General features: G+C 56.3%; 2 protein-coding genes across 3 annotated transcripts in view; one reads left to right on the forward strand and one right to left on the reverse strand.

The window, feature by feature from the left end:
- CACNA2D4 (calcium voltage-gated channel auxiliary subunit alpha2delta 4) overlaps positions 1 to 24548 on the reverse strand; it is a 129771-nt gene that overhangs the window by 21676 nt on the left and 83547 nt on the right. The gene's annotated exons all lie outside the window — the stretch shown is intronic.
- On the forward strand, positions 6371 to 22854 carry LRTM2 (leucine rich repeats and transmembrane domains 2). 2 transcript variants are annotated; one of them, XM_009424604.5, is made up of 5 exons: positions 6371 to 6944; positions 13498 to 13685; positions 14167 to 14306; positions 17029 to 17619; positions 20364 to 22854. In XM_009424604.5, the coding sequence occupies exons 3-5, from the start codon at positions 14240 to 14242 to the stop codon at positions 20816 to 20818; spliced, it is 1113 nt and encodes a 370-aa protein (XP_009422879.3). In that variant the 5' UTR covers positions 6371 to 6944; positions 13498 to 13685; positions 14167 to 14239; the 3' UTR covers positions 20819 to 22854. The 2 variants fall into 2 exon arrangements, with proteins under 2 accessions (XP_009422879.3, XP_001153047.3); XM_001153047.7 differs by having other exon boundaries at positions 13501 to 13685.

The following is a 24548-nucleotide window of genomic DNA, read 5'->3' on the forward strand; positions in this document are numbered from 1 at the left end:
TCCAGCTCAAAGCCAGGTTCGGATTTGCCCAGGGCTGCAGGTGGGTTCCAGGAAACTACAGGCACCACCAGCTGGCAAATAGTTCTCTTTTGATGACTCTGCTTACAAGGGCCACCCCTGACTTTCTGGTTCCCAAATAGGCTTGGAGAACCCAAGCGGGTGCTCACATATCCAGAGAAATCTGGGACAAAGGGCTCCAGGAAAACTTGGGGCCAATGAATAGAAAGAAGAGGCAGGTTATACTGAAAAGAAGAAGAATTTCAAAACTAGGCCAGCTTCCTAGTGTCTGGTATAATAATATCAAAACTGTGCTGGGCGCTTAGAACGTGTCCAGCACCTCACATGCATGAGTGTATTGAATCCCACAGCAGGCCAGTCCTATTATTATTCTGACTTTCCAAGCTGAAGAAATGGAGGCTTTTCAGAGTCACATGGCTTGCCCAAGTCACCAGCTTGTTAATCGCAGAAGCAGGACTGCAGCCTGGGCCTGTCTCTCCCTGAAGCTGCCTCCTCTCTGGACCTGGACTGAGTCCTGGTGGTCGGGAAGGAGCGGCGGGCACAGGCAAGCCTCTGTCTGCTCAGGCTCGGGTTTCCTCATCGGTGAAACGGGAACGGATGTGGCTTCTTAACCATTACGCTGTGTCCGTCACAGTCATTCTCACTTCTCGAGTACCCGGTTGGTGGGAGTTCCAGTATGGCACAGAGATACAGGATTGTGTTTTTGTTTTTTCACTCTGGAATGATCTTAGAGAAATTTGATGGGAAAAATGAGAGCAGGGAAGGGTCAAAGGCCAGAGGTCCAGCCCTGCCTTTTCCAGGGTTGAGATCTTTGCGTTTTGTCTCCTCAGCTGCAAGATGAGTCACGGTTCTACTTCCCCTGGAAGGGCAGAAGTTGCATAAGACTGTTGAGGCTCAAGCGAGATAATGTGTGAGGCTGTTACTCCAGACGAGAGCCTTGATTTTTAAACTTCAGCGTGTATCAGAATCGCCTGGAAGGTTTGTTAGAACCCCGCCCCCAGAGTTTCTCCTTCAGGGGGTCCAGGGTGGGCCTGAGAGTTTCTGAAGTGTTCCCAGGGGTTGCCGATGCTGCTAGTCCAGGCACTATATTTAGGGAACCCCCGTCCTAAAGCCTCAGCAATTGAATCTTCTAAGATGATGAAGATGGCCGACATCTGTGCTGTCCTAAACGGTAGCCAACAGCCACACGTGGCTACTGAGAACTCGGAGTGTGGCTAGCACGCCTGAGGACCCGAATTTAAAAAACAGTTAATTTTAATTAAATTTAAATAGCCACATATGGTTGGTGGCCAGCGTTTTGGGCAGTGTTGTTCTAGAGCTCATCTGAGTTTGCAGATGAAGAAACCGAGGCTTTGAGAGGCGCCTCCCCTCCCTTGGAGTCTCATGGCAATCCTGGGGTGGTACTCTGGCTGGCTGGCCTTCTTGAACAGGTCCTGTGATATGGGAACATTTGAGTGCTTTGGGGGTGTCTTTGTTGCTTTGAGTTCCAGGTAGCTGAAAGGAGTGGGCTGGAAGGGGACGGGGAGACCCATTTGCTGGCTCATGACAAAGATGAGAGCTGCAGACACAGCGCACAGCAGCAGGTGAGGTGTGCTCAGGGCCCAGCATGGCTGTGCTCCTCCTCCCGCTCATGTGCCCCTCTAAGGTTGCGGGGACCCCTCAGTCTCTTCTCCTTCTTTTCCCTTATAAGACCACCCTAGATATTCATTTTAGACAGATTTCTTTCACCTGTAGGAAAAGGCTAAATGAAAGAGGATCATCAGAGCGAATCACGCTACTGCTCAGAATGACCAGCTCTTTGGGATTGAAGAAAGCTTCCTTCATCCTGTCCTTGGCCTCCGTGGTCAAAGAGGTCTCACATTATTCCTAGAATGAGACTCTGCCTTTCCATTTGATGGCTCAGTGTCAAGTCGCATAGAATCATGAGATTTCTGAGCTGGAAGAAATTCTACGATTCTAACATGGGGAGTCTGGAGAGGGTGGGGGTGTAGGTGTTGAGGCTCCTTGGGCAGAAATGGGGGGAGCAGGGCACAGAGCAGATTTTCCCCCACTTGGTTCCATTCCAAGCTCCTCCAAGGCAAGCTGTGTGTCTTGCCCTGGGTGTCCTTTGCGAAATTTAGGGCATTGCAACCGCCTATTGGCATGTCACCTGCCCTTGGGTCACAGAGCGCTAATGAGTGCGTTTTACAATCCTCTTGTAAGACAAAAAAGTTCTGCAAGTCCCCACTCGACCCAAGAAGTCCAGCTGGCTTCACCTGTCACTTTGCACTTAGCATGTTCTCCCCCAGACCTGACCCTCCTTGAGACTTCTCCATTTCAGGACACATTTCCTATCTGATTGCTATCACTTTCCCTCCTCCCATCCAAGGTCTGCACACCTCAGTTCCAAAACTTTATAAATCTGTCCGCTTCCCTCCATCTCCACCGTTACCACCCTTGGCCAAGCCAACATTGCTCTCACTTGGATTAATGCAAGCACCCCCGAACTGGCCCCCGCCTTGCATCCTGCCTCTCTCTGATCCATTCTCCACATACAGTGGATCTTTCTGAAGATCAAATCACACCACTCCCTGGCTTAAAACCCTCTAATGTCGTCCCATTGCTCTTTTTTGTTTGTTTTGTGTTTTTGAGACAGAGTCTCACTCTGTCACCCAGGCTGGAGTGCAGTGGCACAATCTCAGCTCATTGCAACCTCCACCTCCCAGATTCAAGTGATTCTCCTGCCTCGGCCTCCCTAGTAGCTAGAATTACAGGCGCGTGTGATACCATGCATGGCTAATTTTTGTATTTCTAGTAGAGATGGGGTTTCACCATGCTGGCCAGGCTGGTCTCAAACTCTTGACCTCAAGTGATCCACCTGCCTCAGCCTCCCAAAGTGCTGGGACTACAGGCGTGAGTCATTATGCCTGGTCCCCATTGATCTTAAAATCTAAACTTGCAAGATGGCCACAGGAACTGGCTCTGCTGATTTCTCTGATTTCATCCAGAAACACTTCACCTCTCAAACATGTTAAGCTCATTCTCACCCCAGGGCATTTGTACCAGCTGTTCTCTCCTCCTGGAATGCCCTTCCCCTAGAACTTTACATGGCTGGCTCCTTCCCATCGTCAGGTCTCAGCCCAACATCATCTCCTAGAGTGGCTGTCCCCGGCCTCCCGAGATAAAGCCAGCCAGGGGGACCTCCCTCACCTTTCACTCTCTACCTTATTACTTTTTAAATTTTCTAAGTGACATGATTTGTTCATCTATTTGATTTCTCATTTATTGTCTGTCTGGGGCTAATAGCAGGCAGGGGATTGAGTTTTGATCCCCAGCACCTAGAATCGTACCTATCACAGTGTGACTCCATACATTTTTCTTGAGCTACGTAAGCAAATTCAATTTGAGCCAGCCACTTGACGGGGAAGCCGGATTCTACCAGGTCTCACTGTCCTTTCCCTCCCAGCTTCAGGGGCCTTGCTGACCTCCTTCCTCTCCATTTTGCTGTGCCCTCTCACTGTCCCTGAACTTGAGATCCTGGAGGTTTAGCTGTGCTCTGGGTCCCTTGAAGACTTCGGAGGCAATCCACTAAGAAATGGGGATTTAAGTGAGACACGAAGAAGAACTTCCTTATGGCAAGAACTATAAGATGTTGAAGACAAGACACAGTATTGGGAGTAAAGGCGATGAGGCACGGAAATATATTTACCAGTGAGTCAATGGTGTTCTGCCGTGCCCAACCGCTTGCATCCCCTGGCTTGCATCATATTGAATCCTTCTGTCAACTGCAGTCCCACAACCCAAGTTGTGCTTTTCCACTCCAGACACCCAGGGAACCGAGTCTTCTCCCCCAGGATCCCTGCTCTGCTCGTTCAGGTGAGTGGTTACTTGCGGGGAGGACTGCCTTTCCTCCCATCATCTCCTGCTAGCCAGCTGTGTGCAGGAGACAACACCTTATGATATTATGTTTGCAGACAAGCTCACACCTTTCAGTGAAGAGAAATTGAGGCAAAGGGCCCGAGGGAATGCAAAGCACTTGGCTTTTCCTGTTGCTTTCCTGGGAGTTATCAGGAAACCTTCCCTCATGCCTGTGCACGGTGGGCCCGTTTTATACCCTGACCTTGGTCCCCAGGAGGGCCTGTCATGACCTGAAAGAGGAGGACAAATCTCAGACCCCTTCCTGCCCCAGCGGGCCTCCTGCCCCAGCTGACCTGGATCCCTTCCCTCCCTCCTGTCCTCCCTCTCTGGGCTGTCCCTTGCCTTCCCTCTCTGCCCTGCCTCTCCACATTGATCTCGTGCCTTCCTCCAAAGCAGCTTTCCTGTAAGATCGCAGCTCAGCTCCGCTAGCAGACAACCTAACAAAGAGCCTCAATAAGGCCAGGCCGGCAGGCGGCTTATCAAGATGTACGTCTTTGCTGTGCACACAGACTGTCACCTCGGTGCTGCTGTGTCATCACAGAAGGCAAAACCAAACAGCTGTGCATGCACACACACATACATGCACACACGGACACACACATATATGCACACACGGACACACATGCATGCACACACACTTGCACACACATATATGCACACACGGACACACATGCATGCACACACACTTGCACACACATACCCATGCACGCACACATGGACACACAGGCATACGCACACACTTGCACACACATGCATATACACGTGCACCATGCACATGCACACATACGTACACACACATGCACACACATAGCATGCACATGAACATATGAGTTTGCACACTGTTGAGTGCTGTGGTCCCAGGAGTCAGAAGCTGTTGCACGGGATAGGGACTGTGGGGCATGAGAGGGATCATCTTTTGTAACACAAGCTGAGGACCCAACAGGTGCACAGCGAATACTTAGGTCACAGAAGGCCAGTGCCAGAAGGGAGACCAGAGATCTCAACCCATCTCCTCATTCTGCAGGGCAGGAATCCCAGCCAGCACAAGGCCCAGGGCTGCTGAGTGAACTCACTAGCTAGCTAGTCACTGAGCAACAGAGTCTGGAGTCTGGGTCCCCTGATGCCCAGTCTTGAGCTCTTTCATGTCCTCCATTCCTCACTCAGTTGACACGGAGGCACTGGGGCCTGAAGGACACGGAACAGGTGAGGCCAGTCCCTCTGCTTGAACAGCTCTGTGTAGGAAAGGAGATGAAGCAGACCACAGAAAGCTCCTGCACAACATGAGGGTGGCCCAAAGAGAATGCCAGAGATCGGAGGAGGAGCAGGGCCAGTCCTGTGGTGTTCCGGGGAAACGTCACCTTGCAGGGGGCGTATAAGGAAGGGGGAAGCCACCCATGGGCAGGAGAGCATTTCAGGCCCAGGGAAGAACACACTTTCATGGAGATGGAGAAGCAGGAAGTATGTTTATGGGGAGGTGGGAGCCTCTTTTGCTTGACAGTGGGATGTGTGGGAGGCACCAGCATGAGAGGTCAGAGGCGGGATTCCCCAGAGGTAAAAGACACTGCAGCTCAAGCCTTGTGCTGCCCGGGGACCCGGCAGAACGGACAGAAGGGAGTGTGCAGGAGCATCCTTCTAGGGGCATCCTGAGTCCAGGGGGTTCTTCTACCCCCACCCCAGTCCTGGCTGTGAATCCCCCCAGCAAAGCAGGCAAAATGGAAGAGGGACATAGGACACGGTGATATATCGCTAGCACGGTGCTTCATCTGTCTACAGGCAGTGGACGCAAAGGAAGGGGGATTTAGGGTTCATGCTCCAGGCTGGTGGGGCCCTGGCTCCCCTCTAGCTTGGTCCCTGACTCACTTGGCCTTCAGATCAGCCACTTCCCATCTCTTAGGATATCAATTTTTCTGACTTGCTTTGTCCTGATTGGTTAAGAAAGAGGCCACCAAGTTCTTGAATGACAGTCTCTTCCCTTCGCATGCCTGACCCATCACAGATAAGAGCAAGGAGCCCTGAGAAGCCAAGCTTATCCCTGGCACTGAGAACGGTCTGCAGGCTGCTGCTGCAGGCTGCCCTGTGCCCAAACTCCCAGCCTGCCAACTCTGGCATTCTGCTTCCCTAAGTAGTCCTGGCGTCGGGTGGTCAGACCCTGAGGCTCAGTGACCTCTGCATGACCATGTGATCCCTGGCTTTGTGGGGGCTCAGGGCCCTTTCCTGTAGGGCCATCTGGCACATGGACATGCCTGTGTACCCTTCTTTTGTATGACCGAGAGAAGGTTTCAGTTTTTCCTTCTCTCAGGCAGGATGGGAGACTCTGCCTTGCATGTCTCTAAAACAGAAGAAAGACCAGCTTCCCAGGGGGGCCTCCATCAGAACAAAAGTCAGCCGCTTGCTCTGTGTCTGCGCCTGTCCCTCTTTCCCCAGATGGAGGGGAAGAGAGGAGAGAGGCACAGAAGACAGGTGCAGCCGGAGGGTGAGGGAGAGCCTGGAGGCGCAGGATGGAAGATGGAGGTGGTGGTGAAACCGCTTTCCTCCTCCCTGTGGTCGGCAGCGATTCATCCACAGGCGCCTTTTTCCACTGAAATGTGAGCGTGGCCAGGGTGAGCGCTGCCCTCGCGGCCGTGGTGCCTCTGGTGTGCGCCTGTGTGTGCTGCTGCCGCTGTCATCACAGATGCACCCCAGCTGTCACTCCCCGCTCCACTCTGGCTCGCTGCTCGCGCACACGCGTGCGCTCTCCTCCTTCGCCCCTTTCTTCCCTCTCTCCTCTCTCTCTCCCTCCATCCCTCTCTTTCCTTCTCAGTTTGTGACTGACCCAGCAGCCCCGTCCCCCGTCTGCCACAAGCAGTCCACCTCCTGGTGCTGTGTGCTACGTGCCAGCCGCTGCTCCTGCTGAGTGGAGACTCTGGCACCAGTGCCCACTGCGCTCTGCCTGCCGGTGGTGTCTGGATTTCTATAGGAATCCCAGGAGGGTCTTACTGGAGGGTTGAGAGCCACCTGATTGAAGGCGTTTGCAGTCAGAGTAAAGACGGGTGAGTACCGAGTGGCTGGTAGGAAGGAATGGAGGGTTGGTGGGGACAGGGGGTGGTCGGGGCATGGGAAGTGGGCACCGGCCATCTCTGCCCTGCAGGAATAGCTGCAGTTGCTTCCTACCTGCAGGCAATTGCTGGGGCCGAAGAAGCTGCTCGGGCTCAGGCACCTGAGCATCCCAAAGGTGCACGACACTGGGAACTCTGAGCCCACAGTGCTGGGGACAAGAGCTGTGGATTCTGCTGGGAAGTGGGGAGGAGGGCAGCGCTGGCGCCAGATGACAGTCCCGGGTGGCATAGAAACCGGTCCCTGCAGCATGGGAGAAGCAGCCAAGAGCCTTGTGCTGTCGTTGTGCCCGGCTCTGCACAGACAGCCCCAAGAAACTCAGGGGTCATGGGAAGCGGTTGGGATGGCAGCCAGGTGCTGGGGACAGGGCCAGGTCAGAGGAAGGCTTGGGGTGGAGGGTGGCAGGGTGGAGGTCCTGGATGTCAGAGGCATGGGCACAGACCCAGGTCCTGGGCCTCCCTATAGCTTGCCTGCAGGTGGCTGTCCTTGGACAAGGGTGTGGAGGAACCCTTCCCCAGATGAGCAATGGGTCCACGCAGCTGTGCATGAAGCCTCCCTGGGGAGGGTGAGGCTGGGAGTGGGCAGGAGAGAGAAGTATCGCAGCCCTTCCCTGCTAGCCCAAGGGCAAGACAGGAGAACCAGGCCCGTGAGAACCTGCTGGGGTGTCCCACAGCTGTGCACCCAGCCGTTCATCTGCAAATGGGTCAGGGAGCCTTAGTGGGGGCTGGACACTGAGCTTGGGTGGGGGGTACACAGCGGGGCCAGGCCTGCCTGGCTTCTTGACCCACGCAGGGGGCATGGACACCCTGAGTAGAGCGGGACAGTTGCTCTCAATCCCCCAGACCCATTTGGACAGTGCTGGAGAGAGGAGCAGCCTGACCAGGAGTCGGAAGTTCACATTCCTGCACCTCCCTGCAGGTCTGGGGCTGGCTTCCAGTTGGCGGCCCTGTCTCTCCCCCACCCCCAAGCTGTCCACATTTCTGGGGGGTGTTGGCACCCGGCTGTCAGGGCTACTTGGGCAGTGCCTCTTTGTGACTCAGATGACACCCCTGCAGCTTAGATAACTGCCTCAGGTGGGGGCGGGGAGGGAGCCGAGCACGTGGAGCTGAGGCGGGGGAAGTCCAGCTGGTAGGGAAACCCGACAGCAGCTTCCGAGCTGCCAAGAAGAGCCCAGCTCTTCCCACCCCCACCTCCCCACCGGCAGAAAGAAAGTCTCAGCACTGCCAAACGAGGGAGACCAGGAAAGCCAGGCCCGCGGGGAGGGGGAAGGAGAGAGGCTGCTTAAGCAGCCGATCTGGTGTCTTTGGGGTTTGACAGAAGCTTGTCTGGGCCCACGAGGAGCAAACTCTGCTCCCGTTTCCCAGGCACCAGAGCCCAGGGGCCGCCTCTGGGCTGCTATGGCCTCAGTGGGCAGTGTAGGAAGGAGGAGGGGATGGCATGTATGTGATGGTTGGGGGTGTCTGGGAGTTCTGGGGGTGGGCAGAGGAGAAAGGAGCCAGCATAGAGGCTGTCTGCCCCTCTGGTCTTCCTTTTTCCCCCAGATAAGCCTCCTGTGCCCTGCCTGGGAACACCACCCTGAGCCCGGCCCCAGGGCCCAGTGGACACCTTAGCCTCCTTCATGTCAGGGAGCAGCTCCCATGAGGGGCCACTCAGGAGGCTTCTCTGTTCTGCTTCCCAGAGGGTCTGTTTGAGATTGAGAATATTTGACAAGGAAACGGGGGTGCAGGAGGCTGGGGGTGAGGATGGGGCATGTGTTTTAAAATGAACCAGGAGGGTATATGGCTGTTCCAAGTACAAATACAGAGATTTTTAAAACCTGGTTCCTTGCTGCCTGGGCAGTGTGTGTGATGGGGGTGATGGGCAGGTGTCCTAGAGGGCCTGGGTGCCCAGACAGGCAGCGGTAGGCGGAGCCCAGCCTAGACGGCCATGGCAGCCTCCCCTGCATCCTGGCCACATGGAATCTCGGGCCGTCTTTGGCCCGGGGCTCTGGCTGGCCACTCTCCGGGCTCCCTCTCAGCCTTCCTGGGGTTGGTGGAAGGGCACGGCCCCTGCAGGCCCAGGGTGTGGGCCCAGTCGTGGCTCTGCCTCTCTCTGGCCTTCTGCAGAGTGAAGGGGGCAGCAGAGTAGGCTGCAAATGCCCCCTTTACCCCTGAGTTCTGTGACTCTTCCATGCTGAGGGGTATGGACCCTTGACCAAGGGGAGATACCAGGGGAGTGGGCACACCCTAGGGCTAGTGTGATGGCCCAGGAGTCAGGAATTCAGAGGTGGAGGCCCGATGGGCATTATCTGGCTGTGTGTCTTGGATGCTTGATGTGGAGGGATAGACATGCGCAGAAGCCTGAGAGGAAGGGTGCGGACACCAGGTCTGTGGTGAGTGTGCTGGAGGTTTCTAGCTAGAGTCTGAGACTAGATTAATTAACCTCCATCTGAGGAGAAATGGAAGGGGCAGGTGCATGGAGCGGTCCAGGCTCCTGCCGTCCCAACCTAGCTCTCTGCAGTGAGTGAGTGCGTGCGGCTCTTCCGTGCTCTGAGGGGGCCGAGTGGGGTGCTAGCAGGGAGGCAGCTCCCACTCCCAGTCTCCTGGGGTGGCTACAGCCCACTCAGCTCCGCACGTGGAACCCCCTGCTCCTACTGGGGCCTCCTGCTCCCCCATGGCCTCCCCAGCCTTGGCTCCCCCAGAACAGAGCTCCGGCCTACTCCCCTCACCTCAGCACACAACCCCCAGCCAGAAAGGTTTCTAGAAAGTCCCCCACCCTCCGTAAGATCTTGGCCTCCCAGGACTTCAAGAAGAGAGGCTGGGAAGAGGAGAACCTGTCTTGCTTGCATCTCAGTCCAGCAAGTCACAAAGCCTGTTCCTTCATCAGGGCAATGGGGACAAAAACAGCTGCCTTCTCAGCTCCAGCGGGAGTGGATCAGGCAATGCCGTGGACACTGCAGAGGACCGTTCAGAGGAAAGGCGGCATCTTCCTTTCCTACCTCTGCCTTTCCTGTACAAGTAACCCCCACGTGTAAGCAGACAGACAACTGAGTTAGGAGCCAGAGAGCTCGGGCTCAGAGCCATATGATTCCATTTGCCTAACTTTAGGTGAGTTATTTCATTTCTGCTGCCTCAGTTTCCCCCATCTGCAAAATGATAGTAACAAGAACACTAACCTCAGAGAGTTGTTACAAGGATTCAGAAAACTACACAGGTTTGTGACTGTGGTAATTTTTTTCTCCCCAGGTCCCAGTTAGCTTCTCAGTGGGTCCTGGAGGCTCAGGGACAGGCCAGCATGGTCTCCTCGGTGGCCGTTTGCCCTGCTGAGATGTGCCCGGCCTAGTCGTATCAAACTCAAATATGCATGAAAATCGCCTGGGGATCTTGTTAAAATGCGGATTCTGACTCAGTCATTCTGGGTGGGCCCTGAGACTACCTTCCTACAAGGCTCCCAAGCTAGACCAATGCCGCTGGTCCATGGACCACACTTTGAGTTGCAATGGGCTACACTCAAAGCCCCATGTTTCTGGCCCTCCAGAGTTCCTCATTTGACTGCTTTGAGCTCTTCAGCCCCATTCTCCAATCCTGGCTCTCTCTGGAAGGGAGGCCAGGGACTCCGTGGAGGCCTAGCCCCTTATCTTTGGCCTCCCTGTCTCTAGGACTGGGTTAGGAGCAGGCCCAGCATCCAGAGTGGATGAGGCCATGGGACTTGCAGACAGGAGATCTCGCTGTCCCCCATGCTGCACCCTGGGTAGGGACTTCCCTCCCAGACTGTGAATTCATTTCAGCAGCTGTCAGTGCCTGCTGCGGCAGCTGCTCTCCAAGCTTCCCAATGTAGGTCACCCCCTTTCCTTAAGGAGGCTCCACTCTTCTGGGGGTGGGAAGGGTCCTTTGGATGGAGGCGTGTTGGTAGGCAGAGAGGCTAAGGAACTAGGGAGTGCTGGCTGCAGCCCCACCTCTCTCTAGGAGTCCTTCTGTGGTGCCACACACATATGACTGGTGTTCCCTGCAAGCTGCGCTATTTTTCCTGCTCTCGGGAAGGCCCTGGTGTCCAGGAGGAAGCCCAAGGGACCCAGGGAGGCAGGATTAGCTGCTAAGAGAGCACAAGGCAAATCCGCATGGACCTGGGGGCCTTGTTTTCATCACATTTCTCTAAACAATACCAGGATCAACAGTGTCCTGCCACCTTGCAAGACAACACCTGTGGGTCTGCATTGTGGGGACTTGCCGGACTTGTGCAGGTGACATCCCATTCGAGGCTGAAGATGGGACCTCCAGACCTGCACAAGAGGCCGCCTTCACCAGCCTGTTTGCTGGTTAACCCCTGGGCTCACAGTGTGGGAGACACTGAGGGACGGGAAAGGGTGAGGTGGGATGCAAAAGAGGAGCCTATCCAGGGGAGGCAGAAGCCTTAGGTGGAAACTGGCCTGAGCTTGGGTGGGAGGGCTTCTCCACTACCTATCTGCCTGCGGCAAGCCAGAAGGAGTGGGAGCAGACACCTGGATGGGGAATCCGGCCTCAACATGGGCCCTGAGCAGAGGAGGTGTCTTATGGGTTAGGGACTGCCCTGCAGGGGTTCTCTCTAGACCTTAGTTCCAGGCTGGAGGCGGCTTACACATCTGTCTGTTGGGGGCATTTGGGAACTTAGAGGCATCTCACTCAGCTGCCTGAGTGTTGGCATTTGAGAAATGCTGGAGTGCTGCCAGCCAGGTGCGTGTGTGCATGTGTGCAAGCATGTGGGCACATGTATGTTAGCACATACCTAGCTGCACAGCTCTCTGTGGGTGTGTGTTTGCATCACGTGCTGTGTACAGAGCTCCAAGCACAGGTCTGGGAGGCCTGTGTGTGTGCCCTGCTCTGTGCACACATAAGTATCTCCCTGAAAGGGCCACTGCTGGGTGACAGTCGCCAGGGAGTGATGAGCAGCCTGGCTCTGAAACCTGCAATCCAGTCCCGGACTTACCATGTGACCTTGGACAAGTGATCAACATCTCTGCCTTGGGTGGCCGTGGACTGTGAGCTCTTGATATGGACATTCTTGATTGAGTAAGAGAGATTGTGCTGAAGGTCAGGGTTCGAGGGACAGACAGCGTGGACGCTGCTGTTTGAAGGCAGGCCTGTGAGGGCCGTAGGTGTGGGGCAGAAATACATAGACTCCACAGGCCTGGGGTGCTCAGGAATGAGAAACAACCTCACAGGGGAGGTTGGTGGGATCGGGAAAGAAAGCCGTCACAATAGACCTGCTGCTGACACCCCTCTCCTCTGGAGGGAGGAACTGCTGCTCCCTCACGCCTGTACTGGGCTCAAGTCCGAGCTAGGAGCAGGAGCCTCTGCCTGAATTTCCATGGTGATGGGCACTGGGTGTGTCAACTCTCTTCCCTTCACTAGATTGATCCTCATAGAAACTCCACCAAGCAGGTATGGTGGTCACCATTTCTAGACAGAAAGAAGCTGAGGCCCAGAGGCTTTAAGCAGTTTGTTTAAAGAACGGACCAGAGATTTGAACCCAGAGCCCCCACCCCTGCCAACTGGCACCAGGAGCCCACTGGAGCCTGGCCTTGAGAGAGTGGTTAGAGAACCATGACAGCACCACGCTCAGGGGCTCCTCCACCCCTCATGCCAGGGACGTGGGTCCACCTGAAGGCTGCATGGGCACCTGGGCTGCCTGCAATCCCACATCTGTGCCCAGTCTTGTGACCCCTCTGCCAACGCCTGCAGGGCCTTCGGCAGACTGGCACCCTCGCTGCCTGGGGGAAGGGGAGGAAAGACAGCCGAGAGGGCAGCACTCCGCTCCTCAGCAGGCTGCCCTTGCCGGGGGCAGAGCCGACTGTCCTGTTCTAACTGAGCACTGCTGTGGCCGCCTGAGGAGCACCCAAGGAGGGAGGGGCCGAGGGGACCAGAGAGGAGAAGATGGGGGCAACAGGGTTTGCAGCAGGACCCTAATGCCCGAGGGGAAACCTGCACAGACAGGCCAAGATTCTGGGCTCAGCACTGAAGCTTCTCGGCAGCTCCATCCACCTCTGGGCCTGTCTTTTTCACTCTGATATTGTCTCCTGGGCTCCCAGAATTACATAGGCCCATGGGGGCAGGGAGAGGGAGGCTGCAACCAGGAATTACCCAGGGACAAATCTGGCAACCAAGGAAGGTCAGAGGCTGGGAGCCACCTGGAGCAGTGGGCTGACGCAGGGAGCCCGTGGAGGGCGAAGGAGAGGGGTGCGGGCATCCTCCCTCCCTCCCTGCCCATCCCTGCCCTTGCCAGCTGCAGCAGGTAAACACATGCCAGTCCCCTGTCCCCCTCTCTGATGGGCTGGAAGCCTGGGCCTCCCATCTGGAAGGAAGTGGAGACCCCAGCACACAGCCTGTGTCCCAGTTGGGAGACACTGGGGGGCAGACCCTAGAAAGGGTAAGTGCCCCCTTGTCCCCCGTGAAGGAAGCCTGCTTCTGCACCCTGGCCGCCTCAGCGCCCCTACTCTGCGTTCTCACCTCTCCTTGTGTCCCTGTCTCTTCCTAGCAGCTGCCGCAGCATGAACCCCTGAGCTGATGAGTCTTATTATAGCCCGGCTGGCGGAAGACAGAGTGCTGCTATTCACCTCTGCGTGGGCGTCGGTGGTGCAGGGGGAAGCAGCAGGCCATCCAGCGGCTCACACCCTACACGGCTGCAGCTGCCAAGGGCCTGGCCCCTGCCTCCCTCGGGCCATGGTGAGCTGTGGCGGGGCTGGAGAAACTGGGACCCAGGTGAGGGGAGCCTCCAGGGACAGGTGAGAGTTGTGGCCTGTGACCTCACTCTGCTCACCTCGGAGAGATGACCTCAGTTTCTCCACCCATAACTCAAGGAATGCCCAGATGGGAGACCAGGTTGCCATGAAAACATCTGAGTGATCAACATGCTCGGGAGGCAACAAGAAGGCAGATGAGGCTGGGTAGGCACATGGGTGCACCCCCAGCTTTGCAGCACTGTGCCTGACCCTCGGGCTCCTGGAAAGCCGAAGCCTGCTCCGCCCCCACCCCAGGGGGTTGAAGGCTTCCTGGCTCCTCTTTCTCCCCCACCCAGGGAATCATAACTGAGAGGAACAGGAGAGGGCATGAGGAGTGTAAAGAGACACCCGGGCCCTCTCCCTAACCCCTGGGCTGGAACGGGGCTCCCGCGCCTGCCTGTGCTCAGTGCTCCTCCCTCCCTCAGGACTGACAGGCGGCGCACCCAGGGGCTCCTCTCTCCCCAGAGCGACAGGGCCCGGAGAGCCGTGGGCCTCACCATGCTGGCGCCGGGCAGCAGCCCTGAGCAGAGGGGCAGGCTCGCCCTGCAGTGGAGGCAGGTCTCCTGTGAGTACACCCCTGGCCCCGGAGGAGGGTGTGGGTGGGGTGGGGGTGCCGAGGTGACTGTAGGTAGCGCCATATGGGACCTTAGCCACACTCAGGCTGCAGGGAGGCCTACGCCAGATCTTCCTGGGGTACCTGAGGCTATGTTCTGGGAAGCCAGGGTCACGCCCACGGTGACAGCATCCCTGCCAGTCAGAGTCGCCGCTGAGTGCTGAGTGGTTAGACCTGGAGCTGGAGGCCACGACAGTTGTTCTACCTCCCCCAGGTAAGTCTCTGTGAGCTTGCTGGGGTCCCCAGTAGGAGAAGAGCTCTGCTGGAATGCAGGCCTGCTGAGTCTTAAACAGCCTCACTGGTGCCTGAGCTTGTCGGCCTGTGTCACAGACTGCAGCGAGCCCTTTTGCTCCCGTGGGGAACTGCCCCCCTGGCTGGCCTCGGCCAGGAGCTGGGTCAGCTTGGAGATGTCTCTTATGCTCCTTATGCCTCCGCTTTCCCAACTCTCAGTAGAGGACCTAGCGGGCTCGTGGGATGCGGCGCTGGAAGAGACTTTGGGGAGTGGGTCCAACCCCTCCTGCCTATAGGCAGACTGAGCCGTCCATTTACCAAAAAGGGGAGGAAGCGTGAATGAAGGCAACACTTGGCAGCTGTCAGGGTGAAAGGAGCCCTGAGAATTCTCTTTATATGTGGCAAAGGGACCAGGTCAGCAAGGGCTGGTCTGCCCAAGGCTACGCGGCGGCAGGGAGGAAACGGCCCCGCGGGACGGCATTCCGCCTGACTTCCCGCTCTGATCCAGCACCCAACACGGGCAGCCTGAATTATTCACCATGTGAGAGAGGCTGGCCCCTGAGTGACTCAGATGTCCTTTCAACCTCATTCTAGAATCACTCAACACCTCGCAATACGGGCTTATGTTTTCTTGTCACTGGAGCTTTTATGCCACCCTGGTCTCCAGGGAGGTGGCGGGGGGCAGGGAGTCGCTCTTCCGCAGCTGCTCTCTTGGCCTGCTGTCAGGCCCTTCTCTGGGAGGGGCGAGCGGCTTCTGGTGATGCAGATCCTTTTGAGAGGGAGCTGAATGGGTTGGATTTTATTTCCTGGGGAAAGTCAAGTCTGAAGAATGCTGATTTTCAAATGGCTTGGGGTGGTGGTATGGGGCTGGCTGATCTGGTAGCAGACGGGCTCAGAGGGGTGAGAGGGTGAGCGGAGACATGAGGTAACACAAGATGGCCAGAAAAAGGGTCTCCGGTGGCTTCCATGGCTGTGCCTGTGCTCACTTCTCACCAAGAACAGTGAGGCTCGCTGTTAGGCTGCAGGGAGGCCTGGGCTAGATCTAGCCACGTGTCAGCTCTCAGCTGTCATCGATCCTCCAGGCAGGGAAGGGGAGAGTCTCATCCTATTCCTTCAAGCTCCACCCTTTGGGACAGCAGACACCCAGACCCCTACTGGACAAGACTCAAGGCTGTTCAGACCCAGCTCACAGCCCATCGGCCCACCCGGACGTGGGACAGCCAGGTCCCAGGTCCCATGTCGGGGTGGGCCGATGGGCTGTGAGCTGGGTCTGAACTTCTCCATCAGTTCTCTGGCTGGGGTCTTTTCTCTAGGCTGGGTGGAACTGACCTTGGCTGGGCTGACCTGGTGGGGCTGAACTATTTTGAATTCTTCCCAGTTCTCTTTCACGATGAGCAGGCTTCTCTGCTACTCAGGAGGACACTTAGGGGTTTTTGAGGCCACTATTGGAAAGGGCTGCTGCACAATGGAAGGCACTGCTCTGATGTGATTGTTCTCTGAGGGTTACTTCTCCCAGCCCTACAGACAGGACCCCATGCTCGCTATGCAGAAGGGTCTTGGGCAAAAGATGGGACCAGGAAAGGAATTCTGTTAATCGGGCCATGGTGCAGGAATGCTGCCCTGTAGCCCCTAGGAACAGAAGCCCAGGCTGAGAGCCTAGATGGCTTTAGGGTGGGGGTTAAAGTGGAATGTGTCCTGGGCCCCATGACTTGTCAATGTTGAAGTGGGTTTGTACATCTTAGCCTGTCACTCCCACAGTGGGACCCTAGGTGCACAGCCTGGGCTCTAAATCCTCATGCCAAACTGCTGGCGTCATCATGGGTGTGGGATTCATGGCAACATAACAGCACTTGGGACGCTGTGAAGGACAGGGCTAGGAGTGCTGTTTTGTGCTCTCGCCTTTCCACACACAGCTCCAGAGTTGGGGTGGGCCACAGAGGGGAGGGAGCCAGCAGTCTGGCCATTTTCCCTGGGAAAGAGAAACTCTGTCCCGGCAGTGACACTGGGAGAGGGCATGGGAGCAGGTTTCTCTGACAACCTTATCTCCTTTCTTGTGTCAACATCCATGGTGTCAGTGAGACCCAAGCTCCCCGGGAGATGACTGTGGGAGGCCCTGTGAGCTTCCTATCACTGCACCAGCATGGCTTGTCTCTGGGCTCTGGCTGAGTCTGCAGGGTCATTCTCCACTCAAGTGATTTCTCTGCCAGATGTGTGGCAAGGCAGGGCGCCCTGCAGACACTGTGTGATGTCCATTAATATGGAAGTGGCTTTGGATTTGTTAATTATGCTTTTATGTGGTTAATAAATGTTTATGCATTGATTGTGGCTTGTGCCAAAGGAGATAAAGCCAAGAGCCTGTTATGAGCTAGAAAGGAGGGAAGAGAAGCAGGAGGTGGTGACCTGTCCTATTGCTTTCTTTCCCCCGTCTGTCCCTCCCACCAAGGGATCACCTGCTGGATTGCCCTGTATGCTGTGGAGGCCCTCCCCACCTGCCCTTTCTCCTGCAAGTGTGACAGCCGCAGCCTGGAGGTGGACTGCAGTGGCCTAGGCCTCACCACGGTGCCCCCAGACGTGCCCGCAGCCACCCGAACCCTCTTGCTCTTGAACAATAAGCTGAGTGCCCTGCCAAGCTGGGCTTTCGCCAACCTCTCCAGCCTGCAGCGGTTGGACCTGTCCAACAACTTCCTGGACCGGCTGCCCCGCTCCATTTTCGGGGACCTGACGAATCTCACTGAGCTTCAGCTGCGCAATAACAGCATCAGGACCCTGGACAGGGACCTGCTGCGGCGCTCGCCGCTGCTCCGCCACCTGGACCTGTCCATCAACGGCCTGGCCCAGCTGCCCCCTGGCCTTTTCGACGGGCTCCTGGCTCTGCGCTCCCTCTCGCTCCGCTCCAACCGTCTGCAGAATCTGGACCGGCTGACGTTTGAACCCCTGGCAAACCTGCAGCTGCTGCAGGTCGGGGATAACCCCTGGGAGTGTGACTGTAACCTGCGTGAGTTCAAACACTGGATGGAGTGGTTCTCCTACCGAGGTGAGCACAGCCGGCCCTGCTGGGGCCTGAGGGATTGGGACGATCACCTCTGGCCCCACACTTTCCTCCTGGTGGCTGGGTGCTGACTCAGAGAGCAGGCCAGGGGAAAGAAGGGGGCGACCCTGCCTCTGTGCCAGCTCGGCTAGAAAAGTCACAAGCCTCCCCTCACATGAGCCATCACCCTTCCTGCCAATGGGAGAGAGGCTGGTGCTGCTCCCTCCACCCCCACCCTCCCCTCCCTGCTCTGCATCCCCTCCCCCAGCCAGCTCCCCACTTTCTCCTAGGACTCACTGAACTGGATCTCCCTTTCTTAGGTTACATAAGGGCAGTAAAGACACCTGGGCTTTGTATCCCACCAGGTTTGCCTGTGGGCTTCCCCAGTGTGGTAGAAGGAGGGAGAAAAACAGCTCTTCTTCTGAAGAATACAGCCATCTCTTAAACATCTCCCCTTACATGAGAGGGGAATAGAATGAATCCTCAGTAAAACCAAATCTTCCTTTTGGTGACAGTGCCAACTTCCTCTCCCAAGTTTTATTATCCAAACTTTAAGAAGAAGTCAAATGGGTTAGGCTTTACTTTCTTCCCTTCCCCTTTTCTTTAATATGGGAAAGTGCTGTAATGGCCTATGACATGATCCCATGACATGGGAGAGGAGGGTGCGCAAGACGGTGGTGAGGAGGGCCAGGTCTGCGTCTGAATTTCGGCTCTGCCACCTGCCAGCTGTGTGATCTTGAGAAAGCTGGTTACCCTTTTGCTGTGGCAGGGCCTTGTCTGTAAAGTGGGAAGGAAACAATATCTATTTCCTAGGGTCATTGTGAGAATTAAATGTGGCAATGCACGGAACGTGGCTTGAGAGGTGCCCAGCACAAAGTGAGTCCTCAAAAAAACGTCCATTTATCCGTTCACTTCCTGGTAATAATCAAATACTAAGTGGACTTGAAACACCATTTGGCACGAAGAAGATGCTCAATGAATGTTTGCTGGGCTAAGGAATCAACATTTAAGTGGTGAAAATAATGCCAATGCTTTTTGTTAAAGTCTTACTACTTTCATTTCATCTCCAGCCACAATTTCAATTATTTCCATGAAATTCTCCTGTGTTAGTTAATTAAAAATGTTTTACAAACTATAAAGTGCCACAAAATGTTAGTCACTATGATCATTTCCCCCATTTTCATGAGCGGGGAAATAATGATTACTACTTATATAGTTTCCAGTTTACCAATGTCTTTTCATGTACATGGTTTTAAACCTTACAGCAGCTAATTGAGATAGACCTTCTTATTTTACAGCTAAGAAAACTAAAACTCATAAGTAATTAAATAAATTAAATAATTTTCACAAGATGACACAGCCAGGATTCAACCTTGGGTCTTCCCAGCAGGGAAATGAGGCTGCAACCCTGTCAGCACCCAGCTTTGCGTCCCCAGGCAGCACTGATACATGTTCCTGGGATGTGAGGTTTGCTGCAGGCCACCGAGGTGTCAGCCGCACAGGGGAACTAGGCCAGGTGTCTTCAGACCCTCCTCTCCTGTGGTCACCGGGAACTGAATTCCCAGCACAAAAATGCATGCCATGAGAATGTGCATTTTTCAGACTTTTTCAATAGCAGAGTTGCTTTCAACATTGCATTTCTTAAAAACAAAATCCTGGAATATTTCCATCGGCATCCCAGGGAAAGATTGATGCCTATTGTATGAGGAGACTTGCGGCAGATGGGCTGCAGAGGGAGCTGCCAGTGACAGAGTGGCTGCAGCCTGCATCTTTTCAGCAGGGGGTCTAGTGCCTGCATCCAGATTTCACTGGGAGCTGAAAGAGGGCCAGAATCCAACTTTCAGTTCCTAGGGGAGGTCTAGACAGATTATTGTCCTCAACCACCCTCTCTCTCACCCCAGCCCTGTCCTGCATCTGTGTCTCCCTCTGTCCGAGCCAGCCTCCACCATCATCATGAAGACATCCTGGCGAGCCCGTGCGCCCAGGTACCCACACCTCCTCATCAACACCAGCCTCCTCTCCTTGGCCTCGTGTGCCTCCAGGATTCCCCCTCCAGATGCCTTTGTACTCACAGGGCTGTGGTTGGGGCACCGATGGGGCCATTGGATTGCTCCTAAGGAGGAGAAGGAGAACATTCCTGCCCAACTCTTTTCCTCTCTACGCCAGGAAGGGAGCTGCCCATTCTTAGGCAACCAAAAGGTCTTGCGTGGAGGGGCAGCGGCAGGGGCAGTGGGTTTTGACTGCTGTCCTTTGAGTGAGAGGTAAGAACCCTAGAAGGATAAGATGCTGTGTTGAGAACGGTATCCTGGGCTCACAGACAGGTGATGAGCAGGCAGATTCGGGGGCAGAGAGTGTGGCAGGGACGCTCAGCTCTCTAATGACAGCCCTTTCCTAGGAACCTCCCCATGTTAGCACTGCCTTACTCTGTGGGTCCGTTTGGCCCGGGAGAGGACAGGCCGGATGGAAGTGGCTGCGTGCTTCTCTACAAAATGGGAATGAAGACAATATCCATTTCACATGGCTTCTGCGAGGATGAAATGGCACGATATACGTAACTCACTGTGGACTTGGCTCAATCAATGCTGTTTTCCCTCCTCCGCTTCCTCTTCTATAGATGGTGATTCCAGGATTGACTACATTGCTGATAAAAACTACCTTCTGGGGCTTCCGTTTTGGGGAGCTGGGGATGGGGAGAGGGAGTGCAAGTTCTAGATGCCTGGTCAGCCCCTCTTTTTCTCTTCTGCATGTAGGGGGACGCTTGGACCAGCTTGCCTGCACCCTGCCCAAGGAGCTGAGGGGGAAGGACATGCGGATGGTCCCCATGGAGATGTTCAACTACTGCTCCCAGCTGGAGGACGAGAATAGCTCAGCTGGGCTGGATATTCCTGGGCCACCCTGCACCAAGGCCAGTCCAGAGCCTGCTAAGCCCAAGCCCGGGGCTGAGCCGGAGCCGGAGCCCAGCACAGCCTGCCCACAGAAGCAGAGGCACCGGCCGGCCAGCGTGAGGCGAGCCATGGGCACGGTGATCATCGCAGGGGTCGTGTGCGGCGTCGTCTGCATCATGATGGTGGTGGCCGCTGCCTATGGCTGCATCTACGCCTCCCTCATGGCCAAGTACCACCGGGAGCTCAAAAAGCGCCAGCCCCTGATGGGGGACCCCGAGGGCGAGCACGAGGACCAGAAGCAGATCTCTTCTGTGGCCTGAGCGCCCACCCCCACCCGGCCAGGTAGGAAGGGCGGGGAGAGCACACGGCATTGCTCAGCCACAGCCCCCACCTTGACCCGGCGCTGGCCACTGCCCCCCGAGTCCACCCTCCTCCCCGCCCTCCAGCAGACAAGCCACACCGGGTTCTCTCCCTGCACTTTTGAGGCTCCCTGAAAGCCACCGTGCTGGGGGCTCCTGCTGATGCTCCTGTCTGGGCCAGTAAATCTTTGGAACATGTGGGGGATCTCCCTAAGCTCTGGCCACAGCAAAGCAAGGAGGTGTGTGCAAGAGGAGGCTTCCGGACTGGGCATTCCCCTGTCGCCCTTCCTGCCCTGGGGTGGCCATAGCTGGTGACTCTTCCTACCTTGCTGGTCCCACCTCACCTGCATTGAGGGGACGGGGAGGGAGGGATCTGAGTGATGAAGGTAGATTTCTGAGACTCTCTCCTAAGCCAGAAAGACGTTCTTAACACCCCTGCAGTGGGAAGGCTGGTCCAGCTCTACAACTGTTGGTACCAATGTGCAAACACACCAGCCCTGCCATCTGGACCCAGCACTCAGAAACACCATACACCCCTGGCCGACGCCATCATGCCCCTGGATCTGCTATAGGCCACGCTGACCACATGCTCCTGGATTCGCTAATTCACTCACACACCCATTGCATCACCAGTGCGGTCACATGGATTGAAAGAATTAATACACACACACACACACGCACACACACTCACACGGTCACACGGAGACCGAGGCTATGAGCACTCGAACAGCAGAGACATGCTCTTCCCCAGGGGTCTCCCTGAGACCACAGAGCCTCTCGCGTGCTCACTGCAATCTTCTCAAGTCAACAGCAGGAAGGAACTCAACCAGTAACACCAGGATCCTTTGAGATCCTCTAAAGTGGGCCAAAGTGGTGCCACTGGAGGAGCCCTCCTGTCACCATGGTAACCCTCTCACACCTCTCCTGCTGGGCTTTCCCGGGACACCACCCAGGGGCCTGGAGCGGCTGCATGTGTGCATGGCGGGCTCCTGAGGACCCAGCCACACACCACTGGTGTTGCCTCGGTCCTGCCCACGCACCTCACAGCACCAGGCCCTGTGGGGCCCCCATTGATTCCTCCACAGCCTGCAGCCTGGCACCGTGACTCTGTGCCTCTCACCCTCCATCTTCAGTACTCCTGGCCTGTGACTTCAGGGCTGGGACTTGGTGGTGCTTTGCCATTGGTGGCACCCTCTGGGGAAAGCAGGTGGCAGGCAGAGAACACGGTGGCTCCCCTGAGGCTCATTGCCTGCCAGCTTATCGCAGACAGAGCCCAGGAGCAGGAGCGGGTGGCCACATGCTGCCCAGAGGCTCCCAGCATGGGGCCTCTGTTCCCGGGCTTTGTCTGCTCAGTGTGGCTCCCTAGAGCACCCAGGCGGGGGTCAAACCAGAGAGTGGGTGGGGAGCCTGTCTGGGACAGAGCCACCTGCTGCCAAGGCAGTGCAAGTTTTCCAGGTTACCTATCCCCCTCCCTAGCTCTGCCCCTCTTCAGAGTGTGAAGATGGTGGGTACCTAGGTGTCATGCTCACAGGCTCAGGAGGCATCAGGCTCGTCCCTGGCTCTGGGATGGAATCTCGATGGGGGCTCAGGAAGAGGCCAGCAAGAACCCTGAAGCCAAGGGTCTGAGCAGAGGGAGTTGGCAGGCCTAGCTCCTGTGCCCCACTCCGACCCTCCCTGCTCATGCGGCAGTGGGTGGGTGAGGTGGGCTGGGGGCCTGGAGGAGTGCCTTTGAGGAGGCCAGTCCTGGCAGGTGGACAGAGGACGCCTGGCATGGGCTGCTTACTGGAACCCCAGGCGGCCCCGGCCGTGGCCACAGTCTTCCTTCTTTTGGCGTGCGGGCTGGTACCAGATCTGGGGATTTTCTAAAGGGACTGGGGGGAGGGGAGGGCATTGTCAATGGTGGTATCTTTAGCCTGAGACAGAAGATTTTTAAAGGCAAAATTATATTTCTGGTTTGTTGTTTCAGAAGACCAATAAAGACTGTATTTTCCTACGTACTTCCTGGTTTCATTGGGTGGGAAGGGGACCTGGGTGCCAGGAGAGTTGCTTCCTGCCCCCCACCTCCCCAGGAGGCTGGACAAAGCACCGGTGGCCATGATCCTGATGCGTAGAGCTCTGATGACAGACGGTGCCTCCCACCCAGGGCCAGGGCTGGGGCACCGCTGGGAGAGGGCGGAGGCCGAGTCCTGGATCAGAGCCAGGCCCTGTGGCTGGGGGCAGTGAGCTCATGGCCTGGCAGAGCCAGGATGGTACATCCACCCTGGCCTGACAGGCAGGTTCCTGAGCCTCAGGGCAGCTTCTCTGGGCGACACCGAGGTTGTGGTGCGAAGGTGAGCTGGGGAGCCCGCCATGGCCCGTGCCCTGTGGGTGCTGCTCATCCACCCAAGCTTGACATGAATCGGCCCTGGCAGCCAGGACAGATGGGCTCGTGTGGCGAGAAGGCACTGTTTGCCCAGAGGATGCTGCCGCACGGTGGGAGGGGAGGGCAGTTGGAGGGGCCTCAGCTGACTGGGTTCTTTCAGCCTCACTGGATGCTGGCGGGGCTGCTGGCCAGGAGGAGGAGCCTGTTCAGGGCTTACTCAGGCGCCGGCAAACCACGCTCTGGGCCTGCAGGGTGAAGCCGCCACGGGGCTCAGCAGGTGGGCCCCGGAATTACGGACTGGAGGGCTGGGGAGTGAGGCCCTGAGTAGAGGGGATGAGGAAGAGCATGAGACTCTGGGGTTATAAGCATGCTGCAAGCCCCATTGAAGAGCGAGCTCAACGCTCAGCCCGAGAACCCCCTCCTCAGCTATATGGTTCATTAGTCTTCAGAGGCCAAGGCAGAATTTTCTCCTTCCTAGGATCTTCCTTTGGATAACAACCCAGCGAGCCAGGAGCAAACCCTAGAGGGAAGTGAACCATCAGGGTCCCCCGGGAGTTCAGCTCCATTCCACGGCAGAGCTGGGGTGTCTGCCTTCCCCAGGTGGTGATAAGTGTAGGGATGTTGCTCTCCTATAGCCCTAATAATTATAGCAGGGCCCAAGACAAGTCTTCCCGAGCCCCGCTGCAGAAGCAAGAACGGGGCCCCTCTCAGGCCTGGCACAGGTCTCTGTCATGCTTATGTGTGTAATTCAAATGTCATGGTTCCCAGATAGAAGCCCTCAAAGGTCTGAAGGCTGGGCCTGTACTGAGGCTGACCTCTCAGGAGGGGAGAACTCTTGCAGCCCTGGCCGGCAGGAAGGGCCTCTGTGCAGGGGCTTGTGTACATTACAAGTCATGCTGGAAGAATGCCCGTCTGCTGGACAATCACTTGCCCGTTACAGCCCCATCCTGGAGCTTGACCTCATTCCTCGCCTAGGGCCTGGAGGACATGGAGAATTGAAAACAGATCCTGATCCAAAAGTTAGATCTCTGGAAATTTTGCAGTAGCTGTCTATAAACCACCTGCTTAGGGATGAACGCGATCTCTACTGGTCCGCTGCCCTCTGTGTGAGCCGGTGGCGTTATACACGGCAGTGACGCGCAGCCCGCCGCTGCCCCCGTGGCTGGGCTGAGTGCCCGTCTCCTACCTTCCCCTTGAGCTGGGTGCACAATCGTCACCATACAGCCCCCACCACAGACACCACACTCAGCAGGCCTGGCGCTCACACGCTTACAGTGCCAGCCGTTTCCAGGGACAGCAAATGAACCACCTACCCCTCCTTCAGCTACA

The sequence above is a fragment of the Pan troglodytes genome, chromosome 10, assembly GCF_028858775.2.
Source record: "Pan troglodytes isolate AG18354 chromosome 10, NHGRI_mPanTro3-v2.0_pri, whole genome shotgun sequence".
Lineage (NCBI taxonomy): Eukaryota > Metazoa > Chordata > Mammalia > Primates > Hominidae > Pan > Pan troglodytes.